A 26,274-nucleotide genomic window follows, 5' to 3' on the forward strand; every position below is an offset into this window, starting at 1 on the left:
GCGTCGCCCAGCGGACGCGCCTCCCCGCCCCAGGGCGCCCCGGGGGGCCCCAGCGCCGCGCCGCGCCGGCCCGCCCGCCCGCCTCGCAGCCCCCTCCCCGCCCCGCCCCCGCGGGCCCCGCCCCGGACGTGCCCCGGGCCCCGCCCCCGGCCCTGCCCCCACGCCCCCCACACGCCGGCCGGCCAGCCAATGGCCGGGGTCCTATAAACTCCCTCTCCGGGCTGAGGGCGACAAGCTGGAGGCAGCCCGGCTGGCGCGCAGGTCGCGGGCCCCGGGTCTCGGGAGCGAGCTCGCCAGGGAGCGGGAGGCCGAGCGACCGCGTCCGGTTCGCGGCGGGAGCCCCGGGGAGCGGAGCCGCAGCCGCAGCCGCAGCCGGAGAGCGCAGCCCGCCCGCCCGTCGCCGCCCGCGCACCCGGCGCTCGCAGAGCCTCCGGCGCAGCGCGGCCATGGAGCCCAGCAGCAAGGTGAGTGGCGCGCCCGCCCCGCCCCGCCCCGAACCCGGCGCGGACCCGCCGCCCCCGGCCGCGCTGGCCTCCGAGCCCCCGCACCCCCGGGCGCCGGCCTGGAGCGCCGCGCCCTGCCGGGGCGGGGGCCGCGGGCGCGGGCGCGGGGCGCGGGGCGCGGGGCGCGGGGCTCCGCGGCGTCCTCGGCGCCCGCACTGCCTCTCCGGCTTCCTTCCGGGGGCGCCGCGCGGTCCACGCGGCCGGGGGAGGCCGGGGGAGGCCGCGGCACCGGGGGCCCGGGCGCCGCACGTCGCTCACGACCGCCCCGGCCGAGGCCCCGCGCCGACTCCTCCCGGGGCGGGGGAGGGGGCGCGAGCGCGGCGCCCATTGGCTGAGCCGGCCGAGCCCCCGGCCCGGCCCCGGCCCCGGCGCGCGGAGGCGGCAGGACCCGCCCCCACCCGGCGGGCTCGGCGCGGCTGCCCTGCGCCCCGGGGCCACGCTCCGCGCGCGGCCTGCAGCTGGGCGGGGGACCGGCCTCGCGCGCTCCCGGCGCCCGCCCTGCGAGGGCCCGAAGCGCGGGGGACGCTTGTGGCCGGGATGCCCGGGCCTCCGAGGCCCCAGTGCGGGGAGAGGTGCTCGGAGGTGGCCGGGCCGAGGGCGCACCCACCGGCCCCGGGGGCCCGGCCGGGGGGCGCCCAGCAGGAGCCCCAGCGGGAGGTGCGCGCGCCGGGGGTCGGCGGCCCGGGGGCCCCGGGGCCGCTGCCGGGGTTCGACGCGGTCTCTTCCCCTGGGGGCAAGCAGCTGCCCAGATAGGATCTCTTTCTTCCTCTTAGAGACGCTCGTCGCGCTGGGGAGCTTTGTGACTCTCAGAACGGTTCCTTTTCAGCAAATACTTACGGATCCCCTCAAATGCGTGCGGGGCATTGTTTCTTACCCTCTCTTACCCCTTGCGTAGAATCTTTTAAAATGACTTTTTTTTTTTTGAAGCGCCCCCTCCTGAATTTTCTCAGGTCCTTTGGCAGGGGAGGCACAAGGATGTCCCCCTCCCCACCCCCACCGCCACCTTTTTTAAACCCGGAGTGCGGGTTAGAACTGCGCTCCCGCGGGCTGCCCAGGGGTCCAGCGGGACTGCGAGGGGCCCCCTGGGGTCTCGCCTGGGCCGAGCGCGCCTGCCTGAGGCCCGGCTGCCCTCTCCGCCGGGAAAGGCTCCTTCGTACCTGTTGAATTCAGACAACTTGTTTCACCCCACCTGGCCCTTGGGCTTGAAATGAGACCCCGAGGGATCCCTCCAAAGGGTGGCGCAGCGGTTTGGCGCCTGCATTTGGCCCAGGGCGCGATCCTGGAGACCCGGGATCTAGTCCCACGTCGGGCTCCCGGTGCATGGAGCCTGCTTCTCCCTCTGCCTGTGTCTCTGCCTCTCTCTCTCTCTGTGTGACTATCATAAATAAATTTAAAAATTCTAAAAAAAAAGAAATGAGACCCCGAGTCTCCCCCCCGCCCCCAACCCCAACAGTCCTGGGTGAACCTTTATCCTGGCATATGGATATAACGAAATAAAAATCAAACAAGTGACTCCAGCTACTGATAAGGGCTTGAGACCCTGGAGTCCACATATTTACTGTTTTATCTCGGGGCTCTCACGGGCCACTTAACTTCTCTGGGCCTCAGTTTCTTTATGAAAGAGAAGGACTTTTCTCTTTTACTTCCTCAAGAGTCAGAACTGTCTTGCTCCGCAGGACCTGGGTTTTTTTTGTTTGTTTGTTTGTTTTTGTTTTTTTTTTTTTTGGAGTGGATAAGAATATTCTGAGCAGAGACAGAAAAGTGTAGGAGAAAAATCAGTAGCCACTTAACAGTTTACTAGACTTCTGGCTAAAATGCCACCGTGTCACACTGACCCTCTGTAAGGAGCCCTAGTGGCTCACACGCCTGGAGCTCAGAGAAGAGAGGTAACTTTCCTGAAGTCCCACAGCTCTAAGCAGGGCTGGATTTGAACCCAGGCCAGTGAAAAAGGGTTCTCAGTCTCCGCTAGCCCGTCTCACCACATCCTTTCTTGAATTTTGGGCTGATCAGAGAATTTGCCTAAATTCTAAGACTGCTCTTGTATGAGTTGGTTCTAAATGCTGTAGCTGGTAGGTGTTTTCGAGCAATACTCCAAGCTTGGACCGTCTGCCCATCAGTAAATAACTTTGGAGCACATCCTGCTTAGTGGTTTATCTGTATTAATAAATTCATATACATACACTGTTATACTAGTAGATTATATGCCTACTTAAGATAGAAATGGGGCAGCCCGGGTAGCTCAGTGGTTTAGCGCCGCCTTCAGCCCAGGGCGTGATCCTAGAGACCTGGGACCGCCGTCCCTCCCTGCGTGGAGCCTGCTTCTCCCTCTGCTTGTGTCTCTGCCTCTCTCTCTGCAACTCCCTATGTATGTCATGAATAAATAAATAAAATCTTTAAAAAAAAAAAAGAGACGTAAAAAGATGCAGATAACAGTTATGGTTTAAAAAAAAACATTTTTTTTTTTTAATGGTTAAACCCTCTCTGGGTCACTAGTATATATTCTGGAATAAAGACTCTCTCTTTGGAGGCTGCCAGTTTGATCAGCAAGTACAGCCCTTTTGTACAGGGTGTATAGACCCAGGCCTGGAGAGGTTACCTCCCTTACCCGGGTCTTTCAAGCAGGTGTCTGACTCTGAAGTTCTTTCCTCTCTCTTTTAAAGTGGGTTTTGTTTTTGTTTTTAATTTTTAAGTAATCTCTATGCCTACCTTGGGGCTCAGACTCGCAACCCCGAGACCAACAGCCGCATGCTTTACCGACTGAGCCAGCAGGGCGCCCTGAAGTTCTTTCTGCTGTGCTCCCCTTCACCTCCTAGCCCCTGAGAATAGACTCTACTGACCTCCCTGCGTTCTGTCCTTTTCTCTGCACATCACACTAAGTTTAACTGAGTAGGAAATGGGGGACAGGTTGCATGCCTCCTCTCCCAGCCAGAAGTTCACGCATGCCCCCTCCTGGGCAGCAGGCGAGGACATCTCCCCAGCCCTTTGTGAAGAGTTCCTCGCTGGTCCCTTGTGGTGCCCTGGGCCTCTGTGGGGCCTCTGCCTTCCAGATAAAAGAGAAATCAGAAATCTGCAGAGCTCCTCAGCCCCCCAGTGGTATGAAGAGCATACACTTTTTTTTTAAGAATTTATTTATTTATTTGACATAGGGACGCGGTTGGGCGGGGGGGTTGCGCAGAAGCAGGAGGAAATGGCAGAGTGAGGAGAGGCTCCCAGCGGAGCAGGGAGCTGATGGGGGGCTGGATCCCAGGACCCCAGGATCATGACCTGAGCTGAAGGCAGACGCCTCACTGACTGCGCCTCCTACACGATCCAAAAGCATAGACTTTTGAAGTCCTGTGGATGTGGTTTTGAATTCCAGTTTACTTTAGTTGCCTCATCTGCAGAGTGATGTCATTTTCATTATTAGAGTGTAAGGATTCAGACAAAAATGTGTTTGTCTCCACAGACACTCCATAAATATTCCTTTCTTCTTTGGACTTCCACGACTCACTGCACTTACCTGGGTCCCACCTGGGTTGTGGCCTCTATCCAGAAGTCTGGCATTCTGACAATGTGAGCTTTTGGGGAGCCCCGGGATGCCCAGGCCTTGAGGGGCGGTTGCTAAAGATCCCACTGGCTAACTCTTCTGCAGCAGAAGTTTGTTGGGAGGCTTGTTTGCAGAGGTAGCACCTGGGTGGGAGCCCGGGCCCAGAGATGGGTCAGCTAATGTGGCTGCCCTGCCTCCCCTGTGAGGGAGATACAAGCCGCGGTGACATCACTGTCTAGTGAAAAATGACTTTCCCAAGGTCACACACTGAGCCTCCTACTGCAAAACGTGCTGCCAGCCTTTCTAGGATGACATAAGAGGGTAAAGGAAAGTGGGAGCAGGAAAAGACTTTCTAGTGCATGGCCTAGCCTTCCATTGGACAGATGGAGCAACTGAGGCCCACGAAGGAAAGAAACTTGTCCAAGATAAGGCTGTTACAAAGAATTTGAGGTGTTCCAGAGTGTTTTAAAAAGGACACTGTTTTCCAAACCCTTGTCCAGTGTGCCACCCTCCACTCACCCCAAATGAGCAGGAATTCCTACACTCTAGGACTTTCCAAGCTCCTGGGTGCAGTAGGAGTTTAAAGGTTGGATTAGACATAACTTGACAACTGAAATCCTTCTGTGAATGGAAACAAAACATGACCTTGGGCAAGTGGCTTTCCTCAGAGCTGTAGAGCTGGACGCCTGCTCCCCCGTGGCCAGGTATGGTGAGACCGGCCAAGTTCCCCAACTCAAAGTGGTGGCTATTTATGTGGGAAGACCCTTTCTATGGCTGGTTTGGGTGCACAGACAGTGTAAACATCTCCATTACGATCCTTGTCCCATGCTGAGCCATTCGGGGACCCAAGCCTACTTGCCCCGCTGCTGGGTCAGTCCCAAATCCCCTGTAATCAGCTTGTGACTTCAGGGAGCTCAGCTATACCCAGCGCCTGCTGGTCACGGGGTGGCAGGGCCTAGAGCTCTCCTCTGGCTCTGAGGGTACAGGCATCCAGTTCCCCCACCCCCAGAGTTGGCAGAGCCGGGTAAGCCCGGAACAAAGGGGGAAGTGTGCAGCATTGGCTTGGGACCTGCAGCCTCATCCTTCTCCTGCCCCGCTCCTGGGCACGCAGGTCACAAAGCCATTCAGTTCAGTAATGGGCAGCCCCAGGATGGTGGAGGCTGAGAGTGCTGCTTCTCGTTGGCTTCCTGGGCCCAGAGAGGCTGGGACCAGGCTGGCAGGTCAAGCCTGGCCTCCAAAACAAACCTCTGATTGTTACCTCCCTCCATGGGAGGGGTGGAGTGAGGCTGAGGCTGTGCCCCCAGCCACCAAGCCAGGGAGGCAGTAGCCAATGCATAAACGTTGGGATTTTGTAGTTAACTGAGCAGGGCTCCTCGGCCTGTACTCAGGGTAGAACAAGGGCAGAGTTGTGTGTGTGTGTGTGTGTGTGTGTGTGTGTGTGTGTGTGTGTGTGTGTGTTTAAGATTTTATTTATTTATGAGACACACACACACAGAGGCAGAGACACAGGCAGAGGGAGAAGAAGCAGGCTCCATGCCAGGAGCCCCATGTGGGACTCAATCCCAGGACTCCAGGATCATGCCTTGGGCGAAAGGCAGGGGCCAAACCACTGAGCCACCCAGGGATCCCCGAGGGCAGAGTTCACCCTCTCTAAGACCTCAGCACCAACCCTTTGCTGGCTTTGGCCTCCCAGGGGCCTTGGCACCCCAGAAGGGGAGAGACCTCTTGCCAGAGCCAGCTTATGGAAGCTTTGGCCACCGAGGCCTCTGCTGGACAGGATGTGTCCCCCAGGTTGCCTAGCCCAGAGCCGGCCTCAGAAACAGCTCTATCATTTGACCTCAGGGAAGCCACACATCCTGTTGAAGCCTGTTTCCACTGCCGTGGGGGTGATAATCTTACCTCTCTGGTCAGGTCGTAGATGTTTGGAAGTGATAGTCAACTACAGAGAAGCATACCAAGTAAGAGTAAACGTCTTCTCCCAGTTGTAATGGTTTGGCATTTCTCCTCAACAGACCTCTTTTTGGGCAGGTGAATGTGGGTGCCTATAACTGGATCGCGCTTTCTACATGGTTCTTTGCACCCCACACACCCTATCCTGTTCACCCACCACTAGGTGGGTGACAGGTCAGTGTTTACAGTTGTATCTACTCTGCACATACAAGCCAAGTGCCATTATACAAGTTCATTTTCTCCTCCTTCCTTACACAAAATGTACATCCTACACATTGTTTTTCACCTTGCTTTTCCCCTTAGCAATCTACCCTGGCACTCGCTTCGTATCGGAGACATACAGATGTGCTGCATTCTTTCCAACAGCTGCATAATATTCCGTTACAGGCATGTCCCACTGTGATTAAGATACAGCACTTTCTTTCTTCATACCACTCGCCACCTGATGTCTTTTAGGTTTTTATTTTCTGTCTTCCCACTCCCAACTAAAATATCAAGTTTCATGAAGGCAGGAGTTTGGTTTGGTTTATTGCCGAATGCTCATTGGCTAGAATAGTGTAGGGAACAAGCATTCAGGTATTATCTTTCCTTAGTAATTTTTTTTTTTTTTTTCCTTAGTAATGTATTATTAGGAAACTTCTCTTGTGGAGAAAAAGAAGTCTGGAGGGATTGGGCTTTTTGAAGGTCACACAAGTAAGGGGAGCTGGGACTTGTCCACCAACAGGGACCTCTGCATATTCTCATGTTCTGACCAAATTAACTCATCAGGTCGATTTGGTGCCCATCTCACCATTGGAATGGGTACCTATCAGGGGTGTCCACTTTTTCAGATGTTGGGACCTGCCCAAGGCCCATGCATACAGCCCCCCACGGAACCACTTTGTTGCTTTTAACATCCTGGGTTTTTTTTGTTTTTTTGTTTTTTTTTTTTAGATTTTATTTATTCATGAGAGACACACAGAGAGAGGCAGAGACACAGGTAGAGGGAGGAGCAGGCTCCATGCAGGGAGCCGGATGTCGATCCTGGGACTTCAGGATCACGCCCTGGGCTGAAGGCAGGCACTAAACCACTGAGCCACCCAGGGATCCCCTAACATCCCGTTTTAGGACAAACACCTTTTTGGTTACTTAAAGAAGATGCTCTGGTATGACGTGGAAGGCTCGGAAAATCCTGTGTGGTTCTTGTGCTAGGTTTGCACATAGCAGTTCCAAGGACCTACGGCTTCAAGTAGAAGCTGACAAACGTTTTCTGCTCCGTGGCCCATGCAGTCCCTGTGCCATTGTAGCACAAAAGCAGCTATAAACAATATATAAATCAGTGAGTGTGACCGTGTTCCAATAATATGTTATTAGTGGTCACTGAAAGAGTTTGATATCCTTTTCATGTCACACAAAATATTAGTCTTTTTTTTCCCCCCTTTTCCAGCCACTTAAAAATGTTATCCCATTCTTAGCTGGCAGGCTGGATTTGGCCAACAGGCCATAGTTCGCCAACTGAGGCTTAGAGCAAAATCCACCCAAGTGACCAGAGGTTTCTGAGCTTTGGCCTGGGCTATCCTGGCTCGGACAGGGCAAGGCCCCAAAGGTTGCTAGGATAGAATTTGATCTACATAGAGAGCACAGGGTAGAAGCCTTGTTTTCTTCAGGGGCCAGTGCCCAGAAGCAAGGGGGAGGACAGGGGCAGGAAGGGCATAGGACTTGGTGTCAGAGACCTCCTACCAGAAGCGTCACAGAAGTCAAGGACCTTCTGGTTATCCACCTTTTCCTCTCCAGCCTCCCGTTTTCTCGTCCGTGAAGTGGGAGCAGTGTCTCCCCCAGCGCCTGTTCATGGTGGAACAGATGTGGAAGCAGACCCTGGCATGGTGCCTGGTGCCTCACTGGTGCTGCAGGTACTGATAAATGCAGCAGCTCCCTCCTCTCCTCTCTGCTTTTAAGATTGATGAGTACCTTCTGCCCCCAGGGCCACCGTGGGGTGCAGGGGAGGCTCAGCCATGCAGAAGTTCTGACATCATGGGGAGAGCTCTGAGGAGATGGCCTCCAGAGGAGCCAGTGCCTGAGGTCACCTGAAGGTTAGGCTTTGGAGGGGTAACCCATCACTCTTCTTTTTTAAAAGACTTGGCAGGATGGAAGAGGTCAGAGGGTAAACTGTCAGTCAAGCAATCGAAAGGACTCAAGTTCCAGCCCTGGCTTTTGTTTGCTGACTATTCTGGGAGTTTGCCCTCTGACCTGAGGTCCCCATCTGTCACACGAGACTGTTACAGCAATTCTGCAATTCCTTAGGCTTCTCTTCTCTTCTCTTCTCTTCTCTTCTCTTCTCTTCTCTTCTCTTCTCTTTTCTTTTTTCTTTTCTTTTCTTTCTCTTCTGTCCAGAATTTTGTTCCAATGAGATCCTAGGAAAAACGTACACAAAAGAAATGAAAAGGGAGCTGTTACGGATTCTACTCCCCTGCCTCGCCCCCTCCTGTCCTCCTTAGAACTGGGGACCAGGCAGTTAGGAAGCCCATGTCGTGTGCCTCTGTGCACATCAGGAAACCATGAGGGAGGCTGTGGGAAGCGGATAGGATGGGAGCAACATCTGGATTGTGCCAACACCTGGGCCTTCCTCTAGCAAGGAATGCCCTGCCTCTGAATGGCAGTAGCCACATGCCCTCCTTCTGCCAATATTGACCAAGGGCCTACTGTAGGCCAAGCCCAGGGCTGGAGCACTGTGCTGGGAAGGGCACATGGGCATGGGTCAAAAGGCCACGGTGCTTAGCAAGTTACGTGACACGGCCGGTGCCATCTGGCATCCCGGTGTGTGGGAGGAGAGGTCCTGAGGCTGACACCTCATCAGTGGCTTCCCAGGAAGGGGAGGCCCCTCGCCTTGGGATAGGGCTGATGGGGGTGGGGGTGTGACGTCCTTCTCTGTGCCGCACCCTGAGCCTGGGCGTTTGCTGAACTCAGATCTGTGGCACTCCTTAGTCAGGATTTGAACTCGGGTCTGCCTCATTTCACCCGGGAGTTGGGAGTTCCTGTTAGCCTGTGTCTGCCTTCAGAGCTGATGTTCTAGTACCCACCAGGGGTTCGATAAATGGCCAAGGTAAAATCTCTTAGGATGAGCATGGCTCTGGCAAAATGGATACACATGGAGCCTGTTTTGCCTGAAAGCGAAATCCAGAAGTGGTTTGTTTTACAAATGTTCTGTACTATGCCCCCTACCCTGGGCACTCTGGCTGCAGGGCTGGGTAAGACCCAGGTCCCATTCTTGGCGGGAATTCCCCAACTGGTGGGTGAACAGCAGGTGGGTATTCTCAACTGCTAGAAGCCCGAGCTGGAGACTGCAGAGGACACCATGAGAAAACCCCGGAAGAGGGTAGGATGTTCTAGAAGGTAGCCTCAGCCCTAGGGTGGTCACAGATGGGTGTCAGGGCGGGCTCCTGGGAGTCACAGATTCCAGACTCCACAATTGTTCCCCTTCTCTAGGTCTCCACCAAGTAGTCCATCAGCTTGGCCCTGAAGGAAACCTGTGAAATGAATGGATTTCATCAGGGCCCTTCAGTTGCAGGCAGAGAGCTGGTGGGGGCAGATGCGCCGAGGTGGCCCTGGGGAGAGTGGCTTCCCATCCTTCCCTAATTCAGCTTGTCAGGGGAACCCTGCCAGGCTCTATCATGTCTTGACAGCAAGTCTTTAGGGAGAAGGAATTCTGATCCCCCATTTCCCACGTCAGAAAACTGAGCCCAGAGACCTCCAGGTATCCCAGCTCCCAGCCCAGAGACCTCCAGGTATCCCAGCTCCCAAGTGAAGGGCAGCGGTTCTCTCCGGCTTTCTTCCCACATCAAGCTGGGTGTGGTGGGGGGCGTGCCTGCCCGGGGGCTGCGGTGGGCTCCCCCCCTGCCCTGACACCCAGCCACACTGAACGCTCCCTGTTTGAGCCAGCAGAGTCAGGCCCCTCTTCCTTCCCCTGCACGTACTGTTCTGTCTACCTGGAATGCAGTCTTGCCACTGCTTCCCCACTTGGCAGACTCTCTGCACATCCTTCACGGCCCAAGTCCAATGTCACCTCCTGCAAACCTATCTTTGATTGTCCCCAGGCAAAATTAGAAGTCTCTCCCTCCAGGGCTCCCACCACACCTTCTCCCACCTTGGTGTTGGAATTCAGACCTGGGGGAGGCCCCCACCCCATCCTGATGAAGGGTCAGGACGCAGGCCTGCTTCATCCAGGGCCTGGAGCCCGGGTCACTGAGTCTTCGTGAGTCCTGGTGCAGCAGCCGGCCCAGGTGGCTCTGGATGTAACCAGGGCGTTGGTAGGCGGGTTTTCTAAAGCACAGTGTGACCTTGACCTGCACCAGCCCAAGGGTCTGTCCTTGGCTCCTGGGAGCCCCCACTGCCAGAGGCCACAGCTGCTCAGCTGAGCCCCGAGAGCAACTTCGGAGGCCCAGACACCCCAGGAACATCAGAGCCACACTGGAAACAGTTCCTGTGCCACCGGCATGGCTCTTAGAGATCCACGCGTCCTCTGTATTACATTTCACTTATATTTTTATCTAAATGCTTTGTTCTAAGTAATATGAAACCAAGGGGCTTATAAAGAAAATGTTTTGAGTACACAACCCACTCACATGGTTCAAAATTCAAAAACATGCAGAAGGGTGTAAAAGTAAAGTCTCTTCACCCAGCCTCTGCCATCCAGATCCCCCAAGGGGCCACGTTACCCTTCTTGGGCGTCATTTTAAGCAGGTAGATAGGTATGGTCAGCCTCACCCCCCACCCTCAGCCTTTTCTTCTTCTTTTTTTTTTTTTTAAAGCAGGCAATGCACCCTACTGTGAAGCTAGCTTTTTACTTAATGTATCTTGGGAAGTGTCCCAAATCAATAGGTAAAGAGCTTTCTTTTTTCTGTATTCTATCATAAAGCCATGCCACACTTTATGAAATCCTATTTATATTTATTCTAATGTGAACTAGAGAAATCTATCTGGCTCTCCACTGATCCCACGCTTTGGACAACCCCATGAGAAACCCCGTGGGAGCGAAGACGTGTGCCTCACCTTGGGGGCCTTCAATGCCACTCTTCAGCCCTTCTCCCTTGACCCTCTGCGCCTTGTGACAGCCTCTCCCTTCATCTCAGTGGTCACCCTGTGAGTTTGCTGGGCTAGGGCCCATAGAGGACATTTGTCCCGTGCTCCCCACCCACACAGGGCCGACAGCCCTGGGTCTGGAGGCTGCCTGGAGAGCTAAGAGAAGGGAGAACTTGGGAAGGATGGGAACCAAAGGGAGTGCGGCCCACCACGAGGAAAGCCCCGGCCTAGGATGAATGTCCACAGTTGGGCCAGGAAGGGGCCAGGTGGCCCGGTGGGGAGAGACCGTCCCAGCACACACCTGGTGAAGAACAGACTCTGCTTATGCGCTCAGGCTAGCCGGAGCCTCTTCCTCTTTCTCAGTCTCTGATGGGAGATCGTTGGCCTGACAGCTTCTAGAAAATGAAAAGACAGTACTAGGAACCTGTCTGATTCGCCATAAACCCGGTGCTATCTGTGAGGATCTTGAAGTCAGGGCTGCTTCTGGGTTCTGTGGGGAAACTGAGGCCAAAGCCTGTGGCTTGGTGCTCCTGACCGTCTCCTCTAGCGCCCAGCCCGGTGTGGCACACAACGATCAGTGGTGAGCACCAGTCCTGCTTTGGCGCCCACCCCCTCTCTGCCTCCCCAGTTTGATTCTCTCACAATCAGTTAGGGACCTGATGTCACATCTCTTGGCTTCTTCATGTTGAAAGGCAGAAAAGTCCTCTCCCTTTCTCCAGCAAGGCACCTTGCTCACCCAGGGCTCTCCTACCTGCCGGCCTCTTCCCTGCCTGTGATCTTCATGCCCCAGGCTGCCAGGGGCCAGAGCCCCACCACCTTTCTTCTTCCCCAGCCCTTTGCCCATCGTAGCACGTTGGCCCAGCACTCTTACTTGCCCAGTGTCATGTACTTTTCCAAAGCGGATTCCTGCCTGTTATGTCATCTGTGTCCAAATAACCCTGGGAAGCTCATGGTCTGTGGATGGTTGCCACGAGAGGCACGAGATGGGGACCCAGGAGCCCTGAGCTCCAGCCTGGCTTTTTGCAGAGCCCTGAGTAATCTGGGGCTTGTCTCCTCTCAGGACTCAGTTTCCTGCCCTGTGAATGGAGGGAGGAGAGGGCAAGACCACATCTCCAATGCTGTCAAGCATGATTTTCCTGCCTTATACACAAGAAAATGGGGATCCAGGCAGGATTGAGGAAGGGTAGCAGCCTGCTGGAATTCACAGAACTAGTAGCAGGTTGGCTGGAATCAGAAGCCATCACTTTCCAGTCCAAATCCAGGGTGCTCCCCCCTACCTATGCTGCTCCTCCTCCATAATTTATCGTCCCTCCCCACCCCCCCACCCCCAGCATAGGGGAGTTGATTCCTGGGCCTCCCAAACAGAGTCTGGAGCCACCTGGACCCTGGACATAGCTCCACCAGAGGAATGAGACTCCACAGAGGGTCAAGACCTGGCTGCAGAGAATTCTAGAGAAGACCCTAATTCCCCTCTCTTCCCAGGAATGAGTCTGGCCAGCCCAGTGTCTAGAAGTCACTGGGGCTGGTGTGGGGCATCTGAGGTCAGGAAGTGGCCGAGTTTCCTGGGAAAAGAACTGGTATGGTGCCAGGAGTCAGGCAAGATATCTGACCGAGGGAACCTGCCAGCCCATGCCCTGCCCTGCTGCCTGCGCCCAGACATACCTGTAACAGTGTGGTGTTTTTCCTCTGCAGAAGCTGACGGGCCGCCTCATGCTGGCTGTGGGAGGGGCAGTACTCGGCTCCCTGCAGTTTGGCTACAACACTGGAGTCATCAATGCCCCCCAGAAGGTGAGTGCTGTGCCCTCCTTGGCTTGTCTACACCAGCTTACTCTGCTGTGTGCTGCACACACCACATGCTCACCCTCCCGCTCACCCTGTCTCTTGGGTGTCCGTCATTTACATCAATTCACCATCTGTTCCCACCAGCCAATTTTCTGGCTCTGAACAGATCAAAAACTCTTGGTTTTAGCGTCGGAATGTTGGGCCTGCAAAATGGTGGGGTCTTTCGAAGTCCTCTTGACCAACCTCCACCCCAACAGAGACATTTGTAATCATCAAAGCTATGCTTGATATGGTGATGCTTCATTTATGTGACCCTCAAGGGTTACAGAGGGCTTCGTGGGGCTTATCTCACTTGCTACTCACAATGTTCTCCAAGGTAGGCGGGCGGGCAGGCAACAGTCACTGTTCCCATCCTGCAGGTGGGGAGAGTGGCCAGTAGAAAGGAGACCTGCCTGGCATCACCCAGCTAGGCAGGGACGAAGCTGGTATCCAACCCCAGGCTGCCTTGGAGCCCTCCCAGCGGGGAGGTCCCCAAGCCTGTGCTCACACCCATCCATAAGCAGCAGCCCCCCTTGTACGGCATCCCGTTCCACTTGGAAACAGCCTCCTTTCCCCAGAGACCCTGTGCCAGGCCCAAGTACAAGTGGCGTCTCACTGTGGGGAAACCACAGGTAGTAGGGATCTGTACTCACTTCCTTCTCCCCGTGGCACTTCCCACTTGTTCCCTTGAGGGTGGGAGGGACCCCCGTGATCACCCCCAGCTCAGCCCACCTGCTTCAGGGAGGAGAGGAGAGGAAAGGAGGTCAAAGGGCAGGGAAGGGTACCATAAGGAGTCCCTTCCCTATACCTGCCTTTCACATATGTTTATGAGGTTAGGTGGTGAGTTCCATTTTATGGACCCAGAGCCTGAGGCCCTGGGCAGATGAAATAACCAACGGGTTCAAGGTCACATAACTAGTGAGGGGTGGATTCAGAAGTCAGACTGTACAACCTCAGGCTGTCTTCCTGACCAGCTGCTTTATCAGTTTGAAAATCTGTGCCTTCTTGGGGAGAACAAAAGGAGAGCGGACAGTCTGGTCAGGACCACATTCTGTTGTCCAGAGGGTGAGGCCAGAAGGTGAGTGGGGCTGGCCCCCGAGAACCAACAGCCTGTCCAGGGGAACTGGGCAGTGTCGGGAGTCAGAGCTGGTCCTCCTCCAAACAGGCGGAGGGTGGCTGTGGGGGGCCACGCCTGATGCCCGGGAGCAGGTCACCAGGAAGGCCTGGCCTGCTGAGTCATGCTCAGCTGCAGCGGAGGTGACGGGACTTTTCCAGACTTGTGTGAGATGGCGCCCGCACTGGGAACAGCCCCAAGCCCTGCTTTAGCTGAGTATTTTAAACAGCTCCTGCCAAGGTGTGTGCCTCGGAGCTGGCTCCTTTTGGGAATCATACAGATGGAAATTCTGCACGGCCTGAGAGGGAGGTTGGGTTCTGCACTTGAGTGCACCCCCCTGGATGCTCCCGAGTCTGATGTGTTTGATCTGGGATGCTGTTTGGGCATCGGATGTTTAACACGCCCCAGCCAATTCTAGAGTGTGGCCAAAGTCAAGAGCTCCTGGATTAAGTGAGGTCTCAACTGTGATCGCCTAGTGAGTTAATGACAGAATGAGGACTCCAAGATCTGAGTAGAAGTGTTTTCCAGAAACGGAACGGAGTTGGGTAGGCAGAGGAGAGAGAGACTGGTGTGTCCAGGGTAGGATGGGCGGGAGGAGAAAGAGGTCTGGGGCGGCCAACAAGGTAAACCCAAGGCTGACTTACAAAGGGTCTTGTTGGGTAGATTTCATCTACAAAATACCAGCCACTGGCGCGGCAAGGCCCCGTGAGGACAGGCACATGGGCACTGGGTGGGCCCAGCTGGGAGGATGGACTTCAGACCGAGGACAATAGGGACTCGTTGAAGAGGACAGATATAATCAGATTTGCATTTTAGGGAAAGGACCTGGGCATCTGGGCAGTGGGGAGGGATCTGAGGATGGGGAATGAGAGATAGGGAAATAGCGAGAAAGCTGCTTTGGAATCGGGATGGGAAAACAAACACCAAGCAGGAAGAGTGGGCAGGATTTGGTCATGACTTTAGTGTGAGGCCGAGAGTGGCGTTTAAATGTGGCTTCTAGGTTTCTGGCCTGGGTGGTGCGGGGCCTGGAGGGGGAGCAGGTATAGGAGGAGCTGACAGGCGCAGGTGGGACACTCCAGATCTGATGGGCCACAGTTGGAGATGGCAGGGAACACCTGGACATGGGGCCTTGTTTCTTGGGCGGGTGGTCAGCTGAGTCAGCTGGGGGGAAACCGGGAGTTGGTCAATGGTACCAAATAGCAGGAGAGGGGGGTGTCCTAGAGAGACTGGGATAAAAGGAGAAGAGTCGAGCTCTCAAGTTTCCCAGAAGGTGACCTGGACAAGTCAGCCCGTGTTGCCCAATGCCAGACACTGGATGGTGCCCGTTGGTGACCAAAGTTTGAGTGGGAGGAGCCACGTGGGTAGAAACCTCCTTGCAGCCCCTGGAGGATGGAGGGGGGATGGGAAAGAGCCAGGACGACCCTTCCAAGAGCCTTGGTGGTGGTGGAGAAGAAAAGAGGGTGGTGGTGGGAGGGGTGATCCACCCGGGATGCTTTTTCATATGTGATTTCATGTTTTAAATGTGCTGTAAGGAATCTGTGGGGGGAGTAGGGGGAGAGATGGAGAGGGGTCCCAGGAGGCAGGGGCTGGGGGAGCAGAGGCACGGGGTGAGGGTGGGGGGCTGCATTTAGCTGGGAGCCACTGAGAAACTTCTTAAGTTGCCGATGTGGACAAATGCGCCGGGAGGTTCCTGCATCCTGGGGCCTCCGGCCCTAATCAGAGGCCATTGGAGGCCGGCGGAGGGGGAACAGCTTAGGAGACAGGGGTGGGGGGGGTGTCACTGAGGGCCCCATGTCTACGGGTGCATTTGGGGGCAGCTGTCCCCGGCTCAGGTCGGGAGCCCGCCGGCAGAGCCTGTAGCGCACACTCCCTGTGTTGACACCTGCACCTTGCACTCACGCACCGCGTGCCTGGCCCCAGCCCTGCCCACCGGAGCAGAGCGGATTCGAGGACCTGATAAACCTAACCTGTGTGAGGGGATCAGGTGATGCAAGAGTAGGAGGCAGTAGCAGGGCCTGCCGGGGCCGCCCTCAGTGACTCAGGCCTGCTGACACTTTCACTCAACAAGGGCTGCGCCAGGCTCTGTCCCAGACAGTCGGGAGGGGTAGAGGGTGACACACGGTCTGAGCTGGGCCCCACCCGGCCCGGCCCTAACCTCCAGCCTCCGAAGACTCGAGGGGGCGGGGACCCCCCCCAACCGGAAGAGCCAGAGCGCAGCTAATTAATGCAGGGTTTCCGGGTGCCTCCAGAGCCCAGAGGACTGCAGGCTGCCACGGGCCTGGGGGGGCGGGACACGGCCCTTCAAGGAGGAGTTGGCAGCCGGGTAGCCCCTGAAGGGGACTCGCCCATCAGGGGAGGAGAGGCAGGTGGCCCAGGCAGCGGGGACTGCCGTGCTGCCGTGTGGTGGCAGGGAGCGTTGCCCGACTGCCCCTGGGGGCCTAAGAGGGGCCCTGGGCTGCTCCGGTCGGCCTGCTCCCTGAAGGAGCCTGTGCCGCACCAATGGGGAGGATGCCAGAGGCCGGGGCTCCTCCATAAAACAAGCCCCAAAGGGCTTCCTCCTGGAAGTGGTTAATTAATCATAACATTATCTTAAATGTTTACAAAGCACCTTCCCATAAATTCCGTCCTCGGCAGCCCCACACGGTGGGTGGGGCTAGGTTATCTTGCCTTCTCAAGAGGAAGCTCAGGCTGGTGAGGTTACCTGGAAAGTGAGAGGCTGAGCTCCAGGTGGCCTCCAGGCCTCACCCTGGAGTGATGACCACATCCCTGTGACGCCCTTGCCAGGCCTCCTGTCTCCTGGGGAGGAGGGAGGAGGGAAGCCCAGCCACAGAGCATCCTGACCACCATACTGGGTGGAGAGAACTGCCTCTCCCTTCCTCAAATGGCTGAGTTGCCAACAGAGATGACTAAAGGCCATTTAGAAACCATGAGGTCCTGGCCAAGGGACAGTGTCAGGCATGTTTCAGAATAAGGCATCCTCAAAAACCGGGGTTGGGGCTGGAAGTGGCCTGATGGTGCACTGGCTCAGCCCTCCTTGTTTGACAAAGAAGGAACTTGGCTTGGAGAGTAGACGAGATCTGCCCTGGGTGACCCAGCCTGTAAGTCAAAGGACTAGAGGCAAGACCTCCCATCACAGTGCTCACAGTGCCCATTAGGGCTGCTCCGTCCTCCAGGTCCTCCAGGCTCTGGGCTCTCCCTTTCCTTATCTCTGTCAAGATCCAGAAAGTTCTGGGTCCCTCCCCTCTCCCATTCCCTCACTTCCACTAATACAAATCCTTAGAGCTTACTGTGTGTGCCAGGCCTTGTTCTCAGTGCTTCAGAAATCAATTCAGTTGTTTCTTTTTTTTTACTAACCTCATTAGGGGGCACTATAATCCCTGTTTTTTAAGGAAGTGGGGCACAGACAGGTTAAACAATTAAAGCAAGGACACACAGCTGGTAAGCGGCAGGTCTGGGATGTGAGTCCAGGGAGTCTGGACCACCGCAGCAGGAATGGAAGTTTTATACTAGGGCCAGATGGGTCCCCAAACACCTTTCACACACCTACAACCACTACCCAGCTGGTCGCTCTTGCTCTGACTTCCAGGCCAAGTCAAGCTCAGTCATGTACAGACCTCTCAACGGTTTCCCACACACAGTTGCACAATCTCTTACACCATCACAGCCTGTCACAGCTGTATCATCACTTCAGCCCCTCAGATTCATGGTTTTCTACCCCCAGCTCTGTGCTGGGACCCAGTGACACAGATAAATCAGACGCCCCCAATGTTGAAATTTAGTCCCGAGGGAGCACATGTTCCTTTGAAATAAGCTGTCCTGGGGCAACATGGATGGAAGCATGGACAGGGGTGTGGACAGGCCCTGCAGGAGCAGAGAACAGGGGGAGAGAAGGTACCTGGCCCACAGAGCAGGGGTTTTCTCCACATTGACCTTTGGGGCCAGATAGTTCTTTGGTGTTCTGGGAGGCTGTTCCACGTGGTAGGATGTTCAGCAGCATTCCCGCCAGTGTGACCAGCAAAAACATCCCCCCCACACAGCCCGGTGTCCCCTGCAGGGCCAGATGGCCCCGGGTTGAGCACCACCACCCACCACCGCAGGAGAGAAGGGGGAGGGTGGGTTCAGAGGGGTATGGGTGTGCTCTCTGCAAGGTGAGGAACAGCCAGCTCGTTGGGGAGAAGGCAGAGAAGCAGCCCAAGCAGAGGTGTGGGGTGCCTGGGTGGTACGGGGGGGTCGGTGGGGGTGCGAGGAGGGCAGTGGGGAGCCAGGAAAGGCTGTGAGGGGACCACACAGGAACTTGAAGATCCGTCTGCCGGCAGGGAGGCTCTGGAGGTCAGGGACCAGGGAGGAGGCCAGAACGAAGGCCTGGCCTGGGTTTAGAGAGAGGCTGTGTCGGGGCCCTTCTGGAGCACCAGTGTGGGTGGTCAGAACCTCTGCTGTGGGGTCGGGGCCCAGCTCCTGGCTCCAGCCCGCTGCCTGGGCCTCTTCCAGGCCCCAGAGAGGGGCCCCAGGGTACCTAGCAGGTGGGGCTATCTGTCCAGCCCCACCTGTAGCATCTGCTCTCAACTCCCAGCTGACCCTGGGGTGTGACCAAGGGTTGCTGTGGAGACAGAAACTCTGGACTGAGGGAAGCTAGCTGCGGTGGAGGGGGAACACAGGGCCTAGGAAGCACCAGCTGAGGCACCCAGCTGGGCACACTGGCTCTTTCCTCTTCCTAACTGGGGCTCAGAGCTGAGGTGGCTCTAACCCTCTCACCCCCCAATAACATCCTAGATGAGAGCGCTGGGGCTGGAGAGCGAGCTCTAACTCTCCGACTCACAGGATGATCTAGAAGACTGTGGGGTGGAGAGGGGAATCTACGGGGAAGGATGTTGCGACCAGCCAGAGGTTCCAAAGCATACCCCTTCTCTTGGCAGTAATCTAGAATTCTAGATCAAGAATTTGGCAGGCAGGCCAAATCCAGCCAGCAGCTGTTTTTGTACGGCCCATGCGCTAAGAATGGTTTTTACATTTTTAAAGGGTTGGGGGACAGGTGGAGAAAAATCTGCACCTGTGGCTGTACGTAGTCAGCAGACCCTACCTGATGCTTTCTATCTAGCCTTTTATTTATTTATAAACAATTCAATTTTTTTAAAAAGATTTTATTTATTTACTCATGAGAGACACAGGGAGAGAGGCAGAGACACAGGCAGAGGGAGAAGCAGGCTCCATGCAGGGAGCCCGACGCGGGACTCGATCCCAGTTCTCCAGGATCACGCCCTGGGCCAAAGGCAGACGCTCAACCGCTGAGCCACCCGGGCTGCCTGTCTATCTGGCCTTTTACATACAATGCTTGGCAATCTCTGCTCTAAACTTTGGCTTGTATGCTTCCTGCTGACAGGGAACTCACTACCTGTGAGGTGGGCAATCTCATCCTCTGAAACCTAGAAGGGTTTTCTTCCCTGAGCTGAAGTCTGCGCCCTGGGGCTCTGTAGGCTGCTGGGTTTCTGTGCCTGGGGCAGCCAGGCAGGGTCTGAGGACACACTCCTGGAGGCAGGCCCCTAGTTCTTGAGGTTCTTTCTGGCACTGCGAATTCCTCAGGATAATTTGTCTCCGGGCACTTTAAAAATGGGGACCCTTGGGATCCCTGGGTGGCACAGAGGTTTAGTGCCTGCCTTTGGCCCAGGGTGTGATCCTGGAGACCCAGGATCGAATCCCACGTTGGGCTCCTGGTGCATGGAGCCTGCTTCTCCCTCTGCCTGTGTCTCTGACTCTCACTCTCTCTCTGTGACTATCATAAATAAATTTAAAAAAAAAATTAAAAAAAAATGGGGACCCTTGTCTGTGCCTTGTGCTCCCCTGAAGATGGCACTTCTCTGCTGGAGAGAACAGGGGTAGCGTGCGGAACAGCTGATTCCGTGTGCGGGCCGCGGACTCTGGCTCATGCCCAGGGCTGACTGCAGACACTGCCCAGACACAGAGGAAGTCCGAACTTCCTCTGCAGACACGCATGAATGTGGTCCTTCTACAGTTACGGGGCGGGAAGCAGGGGGATTCCCAGGGAGTCAGATGTGATGCAAGCTTGCCACCCCCAGGAGAGCCCCAGGCTGAGGAGGAGCTGTTCACTGGGAGCCCCTGTGCAAGGGTCTCAGCTGCCCAGAGCAGCTCGCTTCGCCACGCCGTCCCCCACGGGGTCCCCAAGTGGGCATCTGGGGTTAACGAGGGGAGACTGGACAGCTTGCACCCTGGCTGCTGTTTGAGGATTCCCTTTGTGAGCTGGCAGGGGCAGGATGCTTGGGCAGACCTATCTGCTTTTAAGGCCATAGAAGGATCTACCCCCTAACTTTTCTGAGACTGTCATAGGCAGGGTTGGGATGGCCTCTCATTATGTGTCCCCAGTAGAAATCTTTGATGTGGCCTAGTGCATTTTTAAACTAATATTTGTTCCCAAAAAAGTCCTTGAGCCCCTGTGTTTTTTGGTTGGTCCAGATATTAGTGAATTAAAAATTGCCATCATTGCTGGGGAGATGTGGGGTAGGGAGCAGAGATGGCAGGTGGATGGCCAAGCCTGGCGCCTGTGCGTGCAGGCCTTTGGTGCCCTGATGGGGAGTAATTGAGTCCTGGGGAGCAGATGGGAGGCGTCAGGGGCAGAATCCAGGTGAGGCCTAGGGCAGGTGTTGCGCGGGTAGAGACTAGGACAGATCCAGAGGGAGAATTGGCGGGACCTGGAGATTGACTGTGTGGTGGTGGCGGCAGGAGCGAGCGTGTCTCCCAGGCTTGTGAGGAGCAGGTGGAGAGCGAGCTTTCGGGATCACAAGCCAGGCTCGTGGAGGCTGCCGGTGACCCTGTGGTGGGACTGGGTCTATGGGCTCCTTTTGAGGGAATAGGCTCTTTTTCAGGTAAGGGCACTCAGCTGCGGCTGGGATGGATGGGGAGGTCAGCCAGTGGGTGGAAGGTGACCCCAGAACTCCTCCCCATGGAGGATTCTTCTGATTGTTCAGGGACTTGCCGCCTTTCCTGGGCCAAGGGCCAGCTCAGCCCCATGTGAGGCATGGACCCCCCGCAGCGAGAGGACACAATGTCCCCACTCCAGCAGCAGAAATGGAAAACCAAGCCTAGCTTCTTCCCAGAAATGTCAGGTGCCAGATCAAAAGGCAGGAAGCCCCAGCACAGCCTCAGTCTGGCCAGGAAGGGCTGCTGGGGGGTGGAAAGGACGAGCCTGGGGCCATAGGGAAGGCGAAAGGGGCTGGATCCCTACCCTCACCCACCCCCATAAAGTGGTCTGAGTAGCAGGGGAGCTCATGAGCCCCTGAGCTAGCTCTGGACAAGGCTTGGTCCTTCTGACTTGTTACCACCAGTGCACCCTTAACCGGGGCTGGGGAGCCCCCGGGAATGTGGTCCTCTTGTTGGCTGCCTCAACATCTCCAGCCAGCCTCAAGAAGAGGGTTAAAGACCTGAAAGCTCGGCCTCACATGTTGAAGCTCACTTAGGTAGTAAGCCCTTACTCAGCACTTGTTGACTCTTTGCACGCAATTCAGGCAATTCCATTAGCAGACGACTTGGCAAAAATCAGAATGATACGTGGAGAGTTCTCTTGAGATAGCATCTGAACCATGGGGGCGCACAGGGAGACCCTGAGAACTACAGGAGTCAAAAATTAAAGGCTATCTGGGACAAATACCTCTCCCTGCCCCTGTAGAGAGCCCCAAGGGCAGCAGAGTGAGATCGGCAGAAGGGAGAGAGATTTCCACCCCGATGATGGGTCCTCAGTGGGGCGAGTGTCATTTATCTGGACTGTCCCCTTGTCCAGGACAGCTTGTTCTCTGCAGAGCCTGATAAACAGAGCATTACTTCTCCCAACCAGTCCTTCTCTGAGGTTGGTTCTATCCCTTGTTGAACAGAAGCACTTTGTTTTGTTTTGTTAAAATCTGCCTTTCTGCCCCCAGCGGAAGCAGGGGCTCCCAGGAGGAGAGTGTAAGTAAGGCCCTCTCCTCATTGACCCTTCCATCCACTCATCAGGATAGGCCCCCGTGTGAATCCAGTAGGCTCCCTGCCCTCAGGGAGGACAGACTTCTGGGACCCTTTGAGCTGGATCTCAAAAGGTTTCAGCATGGTAAGATGGCCGGTCTGGCGCTCCGGGCCAAGTAACCATGGAGAGTGTGGAAATGAGCCCTAGAGCTGGGGTAGAGATGGGGGCAGGTGGGGACATGGGGCTGATCTCTGGCCCGAGCCTTGATTTTGAATTAGGGGCTGCAGGGTTGGTAGGGCTTGGTCAGTGGTCTGCAGTGCCCTTGGGTTGGTTCCAGAACTGTCCCTTGACTCGGTGACGATGCTGGGCACTGTGCAAGCACTCTCTGTCTCATTAATCCCTTACAGCACTATGACATGCATCCTGCTACTGTCGCCGTCCCAGATGACATGATTTGCCCTCAGTCGCAGTGGCAGAGTTGTCTAGGTTCCTCACCCCTGCGCTGTCCGGCTTCTCGGGACCCATAAGTAGATCATTAGGGCCACCTCCCTCCCCTCCCCACACCCATGTCAACCCATCCTAACCCCTGGAGCCTGGCCTCCTGTTGGGTGTCTGCAGACCTGGGATAGACCGTGGCAGCAGGGCAGGAAACAGAGGCCAAGGACCCATCGCAACCATGAGCATTTCTGGGACCGAGGGCCTCGGTTTTCCCCTTGGCAATTGTGGCTACCCACCGCCTTCCGTCAGACCCCTGGAGCTTGGGATGATTGGGGATTCCAGAAGCAGCGGAGGAGGTCATGTAAGGGGTGCTGGGGGCACAAGGAGCTGAGGTGGAGCTGTCAGTGGTTGAAGGGAAGGGGGCCAGTCAGGTTTGTGACCGGCGGGAGCCAGAGCATTCAGACTGAGCACAAGTATGTGTGTGACGGTGCGTGTACACAGGAAGCTGTTTCTGGGCATGTTGGGCCCATGCCCAGCTCTGCGGGCAGCTGGGTGGGTCAGTCCAGTCCTGTGGCCCTGGGTGTGTGTTGGTGTCGCCTGAGAGTAGGGTGAGTGTTCTCAGGCAGAACCGGTGGATCAGGCCCAGCCCCCTTGTGTGGGGCAGGGCTGGTGGGCAGGCACCTGGGGCAGGTGCTTCCAGTTCCTGGAACTGCTTCCTCGTCCTTAGCCTTCCCCATCCCTCCCAGCTGGGCACCTGGCAGGGGGGAGAAGGCCATGGGTTCTTCAGGGTGAACCCCCACGAGCAGCTGGGCCTGGTGCTCAGGGAGCAGTTAGGAGAGGCTGGGGAGCCCAGCTGGAGCACAAGGTGGTCACACCAGGCCGAGGGTGAGGGTGAAGTCAGCGATCCTGCCCTTCCCTTTGTCCCCAAGCATCTGGAGCCAGCTGTCCAGCTGTATTTTCTCCCCAGCAGGGGGGTTGGGGAGAGCGCCCAGGTGGCAGGAGCCTAGGGCCTCAGGCATCTTGAAGAGAAAGGGGCCAAGTGGGGGGAAGCACTTTCTCCTGAACATCTTCCTGCCCTGGGCCTGACCGTCCACCGTTGGCCATTTGCTGGCCTCCCCAGCAAGTTCCGTGGGACATGTGACACCACAGGGCCCCGGGAGCCACACCTGGGGAAGCATGACAGCCCGCACCACTCCTCGAGATGGAGCCCAGCCCCTGGTTTCTCACCTGGGGAAACTTGAGGCCCACAACAGGCAGGGGCTTGGCTCAAGGACATGCAGTGAGTCGGGGGCCCGACACCTCGCTCAGCAGGCTGCTTCTCCCCCTGTAGGTGATTGAGGAGTTCTACAACCAGACATGGATCCACCGCTATCAGGAGAGCATCTCCCCCACCACGCTCACCACGCTGTGGTCCCTCTCCGTGGCCATCTTCTCTGTAGGAGGCATGATCGGCTCCTTCTCTGTGGGCCTTTTTGTGAACCGCTTTGGCCGGTGAGCAGAAGGGGTCCTGGCCCTGGCCAGGGAGGGGGGAGAGACTTCCCTGCCCGTTCGGGGTGTTGCCTGTGACCTAGCCCCTGAGAATCTGGGGAGATCCAGGCACCCATCTGACCTGTGACCCCCACCCCCAGGCGGAACTCCATGCTGATGATGAACCTGCTGGCCTTCGTGTCCTCTGTGCTCATGGGCTTCTCGAAACTGGCCAAGTCCTTTGAGATGCTGATCCTGGGCCGCTTCATCATTGGTGTGTACTGTGGCTTGACCACAGGCTTCGTGCCCATGTACGTGGGGGAGGTGTCCCCTACGGCCCTTCGCGGAGCCCTGGGCACCCTGCACCAGCTGGGCATCGTTGTTGGCATCCTCATTGCCCAGGTGAGCTGGGGTGGGGTCTCTTTGCTCGGCACTGCCCGCACCCCACCACTTCAGTGGCTCTCGTGTCTGTGTCCAGATGATGCCCTGACTAGAATTCTCACCCAGCCCTCCACAGCCCGGCGAGGGGCAGCCTCATGGCACACACGCTAGGAGGCCCGGGTCCCGGAGAGCACTGTGCCGCTCAGTGCCCCTGGGGCCTCCCTGGTGGGAGAGCCAAGTCCAGATGACTTTTTTTTTTTTTTTGACCATTTTAATCAGTTTTATTGATTCATGCTTTCAGTTCTTATTCAGTTAAAAACAAGGCACATTAGGGACAAGGTGGGACCTCTCGTCCCACCGCCTCATCCCTGTGTCTTGTCCTTTCCCTGGGATCCAGCCCCAGGGGAGCCCACAGGTGCCTCACGTGCCAGGCTCTCCTGCCTCCAGCCTCGATGCCTTGACCTGGACACTGCGTTTTCTCCAGGAGGCTGTCCCTCCCCATCCCCAGAGCTCCCATGCCCTGTGACCGCTGCCACATCTGTAGCCATGCCACTTGTCCTCCCGCTGGTGCTTTCCCCGGGTGGCAGACGAGGGACCCAAGGCACAGAGAAGTGAAGCTTCCCGGCAGCGCCCCAACAATTGGGTGCTTGCTCTAAAGCAGCAGCCCACGGCACAGCAGGCGGAGGCCAGAGGGGGAGCCGGGGGTGGGGGCCAGGGCAGGGGTGCTCGGGCCACCTCCCACACCCCTGCTTCCCCCAGGTGTTCGGACTGGACTCCATCATGGGCAACGAGGACCTGTGGCCCTTGCTGCTGAGCGTCATCTTCATCCCAGCCCTGCTGCAGTGCGTCCTGCTGCCCTTGTGCCCCGAGAGCCCCCGCTTCCTGCTCATCAACCGCAATGAGGAGAACCGGGCCAAGAGTGGTATGGGCAGGGCCCTGCCCTCCTCCCCACCCCCGGCCCCGGCCCCGGCCTCCTTCCGGCTCTGAGCCACCCCCACCTTCCCTCCGGTCCCCCCAGTGCTGAAGAAGCTGCGCGGGACGGCGGACGTGACCCGCGACCTGCAGGAGATGAAGGAGGAGAGTCGGCAGATGATGCGGGAGAAGAAGGTCACCATCCTGGAGCTGTTCCGCTCGCCCGCCTACCGCCAGCCCATCCTCATCGCTGTGGTGCTGCAGCTGTCCCAGCAGCTGTCGGGCATCAATGCTGTGAGTGCCCCTCAGCCGCCCCTTCCAGCCCTGCGGCCCAGGTCCCGGCTGAGACAGACCAGCCCTGCCCGAGGACAGCCATCCCTGGCCCGGTGCGGCGGGCCCTGTGTCTGTGACCCACCCCATGTCCCGTGGGGACAGAGGCAGGACAAGGGCCGCGGCCCCTGCCGAGCCCCAACAGCCTCTCCGTGCCCTAGGTCTTCTATTACTCCACGAGCATCTTCGAGAAGGCGGGGGTGCAGCAGCCCGTGTATGCCACCATCGGCTCTGGCATCGTGAACACGGCCTTCACCGTGGTGTCGGTGAGTCTGCCCGGGCCCCACCTCCGGTCCGCTGCGGCACAGGGGGCCCAGGGCCTCACGACCCAGTGGCAGCGTGTCTGTGAGCCAGGCGGGTGTCGGGTTTCTCCTAAGCGCCGGCTCCTCTCATCCTCGGGTCACGCTCATTACTCAGTGAAACCGCGCCGGGCGCTGATGCTCACGGAAGCGCAGCGGCTCACCGGGAGTGGCAGCCAGGATGCGCCCTGTCCGGCTCTGGGTGGGCCCCGCCGTCACCCCATCCTGCTTCCTGGAGCCCGCTCTTTGCCCCTTGGGTCCCACGTGGTCCCTCGGCCGAGCCCCGGGGGAAGGCAGTACCGTTTTCCTGGGTGTCTGCGGCGCCGCGTGGCTTTGCCAACACCTGGGGCGAGCCTCTGGGTGCGGCGGGGTCACCGACACGGTCTCTGCCCACAGCTGTTCGTGGTGGAACGCGCCGGCCGGCGGACCCTGCACCTCATAGGCCTGGCTGGCATGGCAGGCTGTGCCGTGCTCATGACCATCGCGCTGGCATTGCTGGTGGGTTACGGCGCTGGACGGGGGCGGGGGCAGCG

General features: G+C 57.1%; 1 protein-coding gene across 1 annotated transcript in view; it reads left to right on the forward strand.

Annotated features, from left to right (window-relative positions):
- Positions 1-224: 224 nt before the first annotated feature.
- The window catches only part of SLC2A1 (solute carrier family 2 member 1), a 28,622-nt gene continuing 2,572 nt past the window's right edge, over positions 225-26,274 (forward strand). The window contains exons 1-8 of the mRNA XM_072723621.1: positions 225-464; positions 12,727-12,822; positions 23,683-23,843; positions 23,981-24,221; positions 24,960-25,122; positions 25,219-25,406; positions 25,604-25,708; positions 26,138-26,239. Coding sequence (XP_072579722.1) covers positions 447-464; positions 12,727-12,822; positions 23,683-23,843; positions 23,981-24,221; positions 24,960-25,122; positions 25,219-25,406; positions 25,604-25,708; positions 26,138-26,239 — 1,074 coding nt within the window. The 5' untranslated portion in view covers positions 225-446. The remainder of the gene's footprint in view (positions 465-12,726; positions 12,823-23,682; positions 23,844-23,980; positions 24,222-24,959; positions 25,123-25,218; positions 25,407-25,603; positions 25,709-26,137; positions 26,240-26,274) is intronic.

The sequence above is a fragment of the Vulpes vulpes genome, chromosome 10 (genome assembly GCF_048418805.1).
Source record: "Vulpes vulpes isolate BD-2025 chromosome 10, VulVul3, whole genome shotgun sequence".
NCBI classification, from domain to species: domain Eukaryota; kingdom Metazoa; phylum Chordata; class Mammalia; order Carnivora; family Canidae; genus Vulpes; species Vulpes vulpes.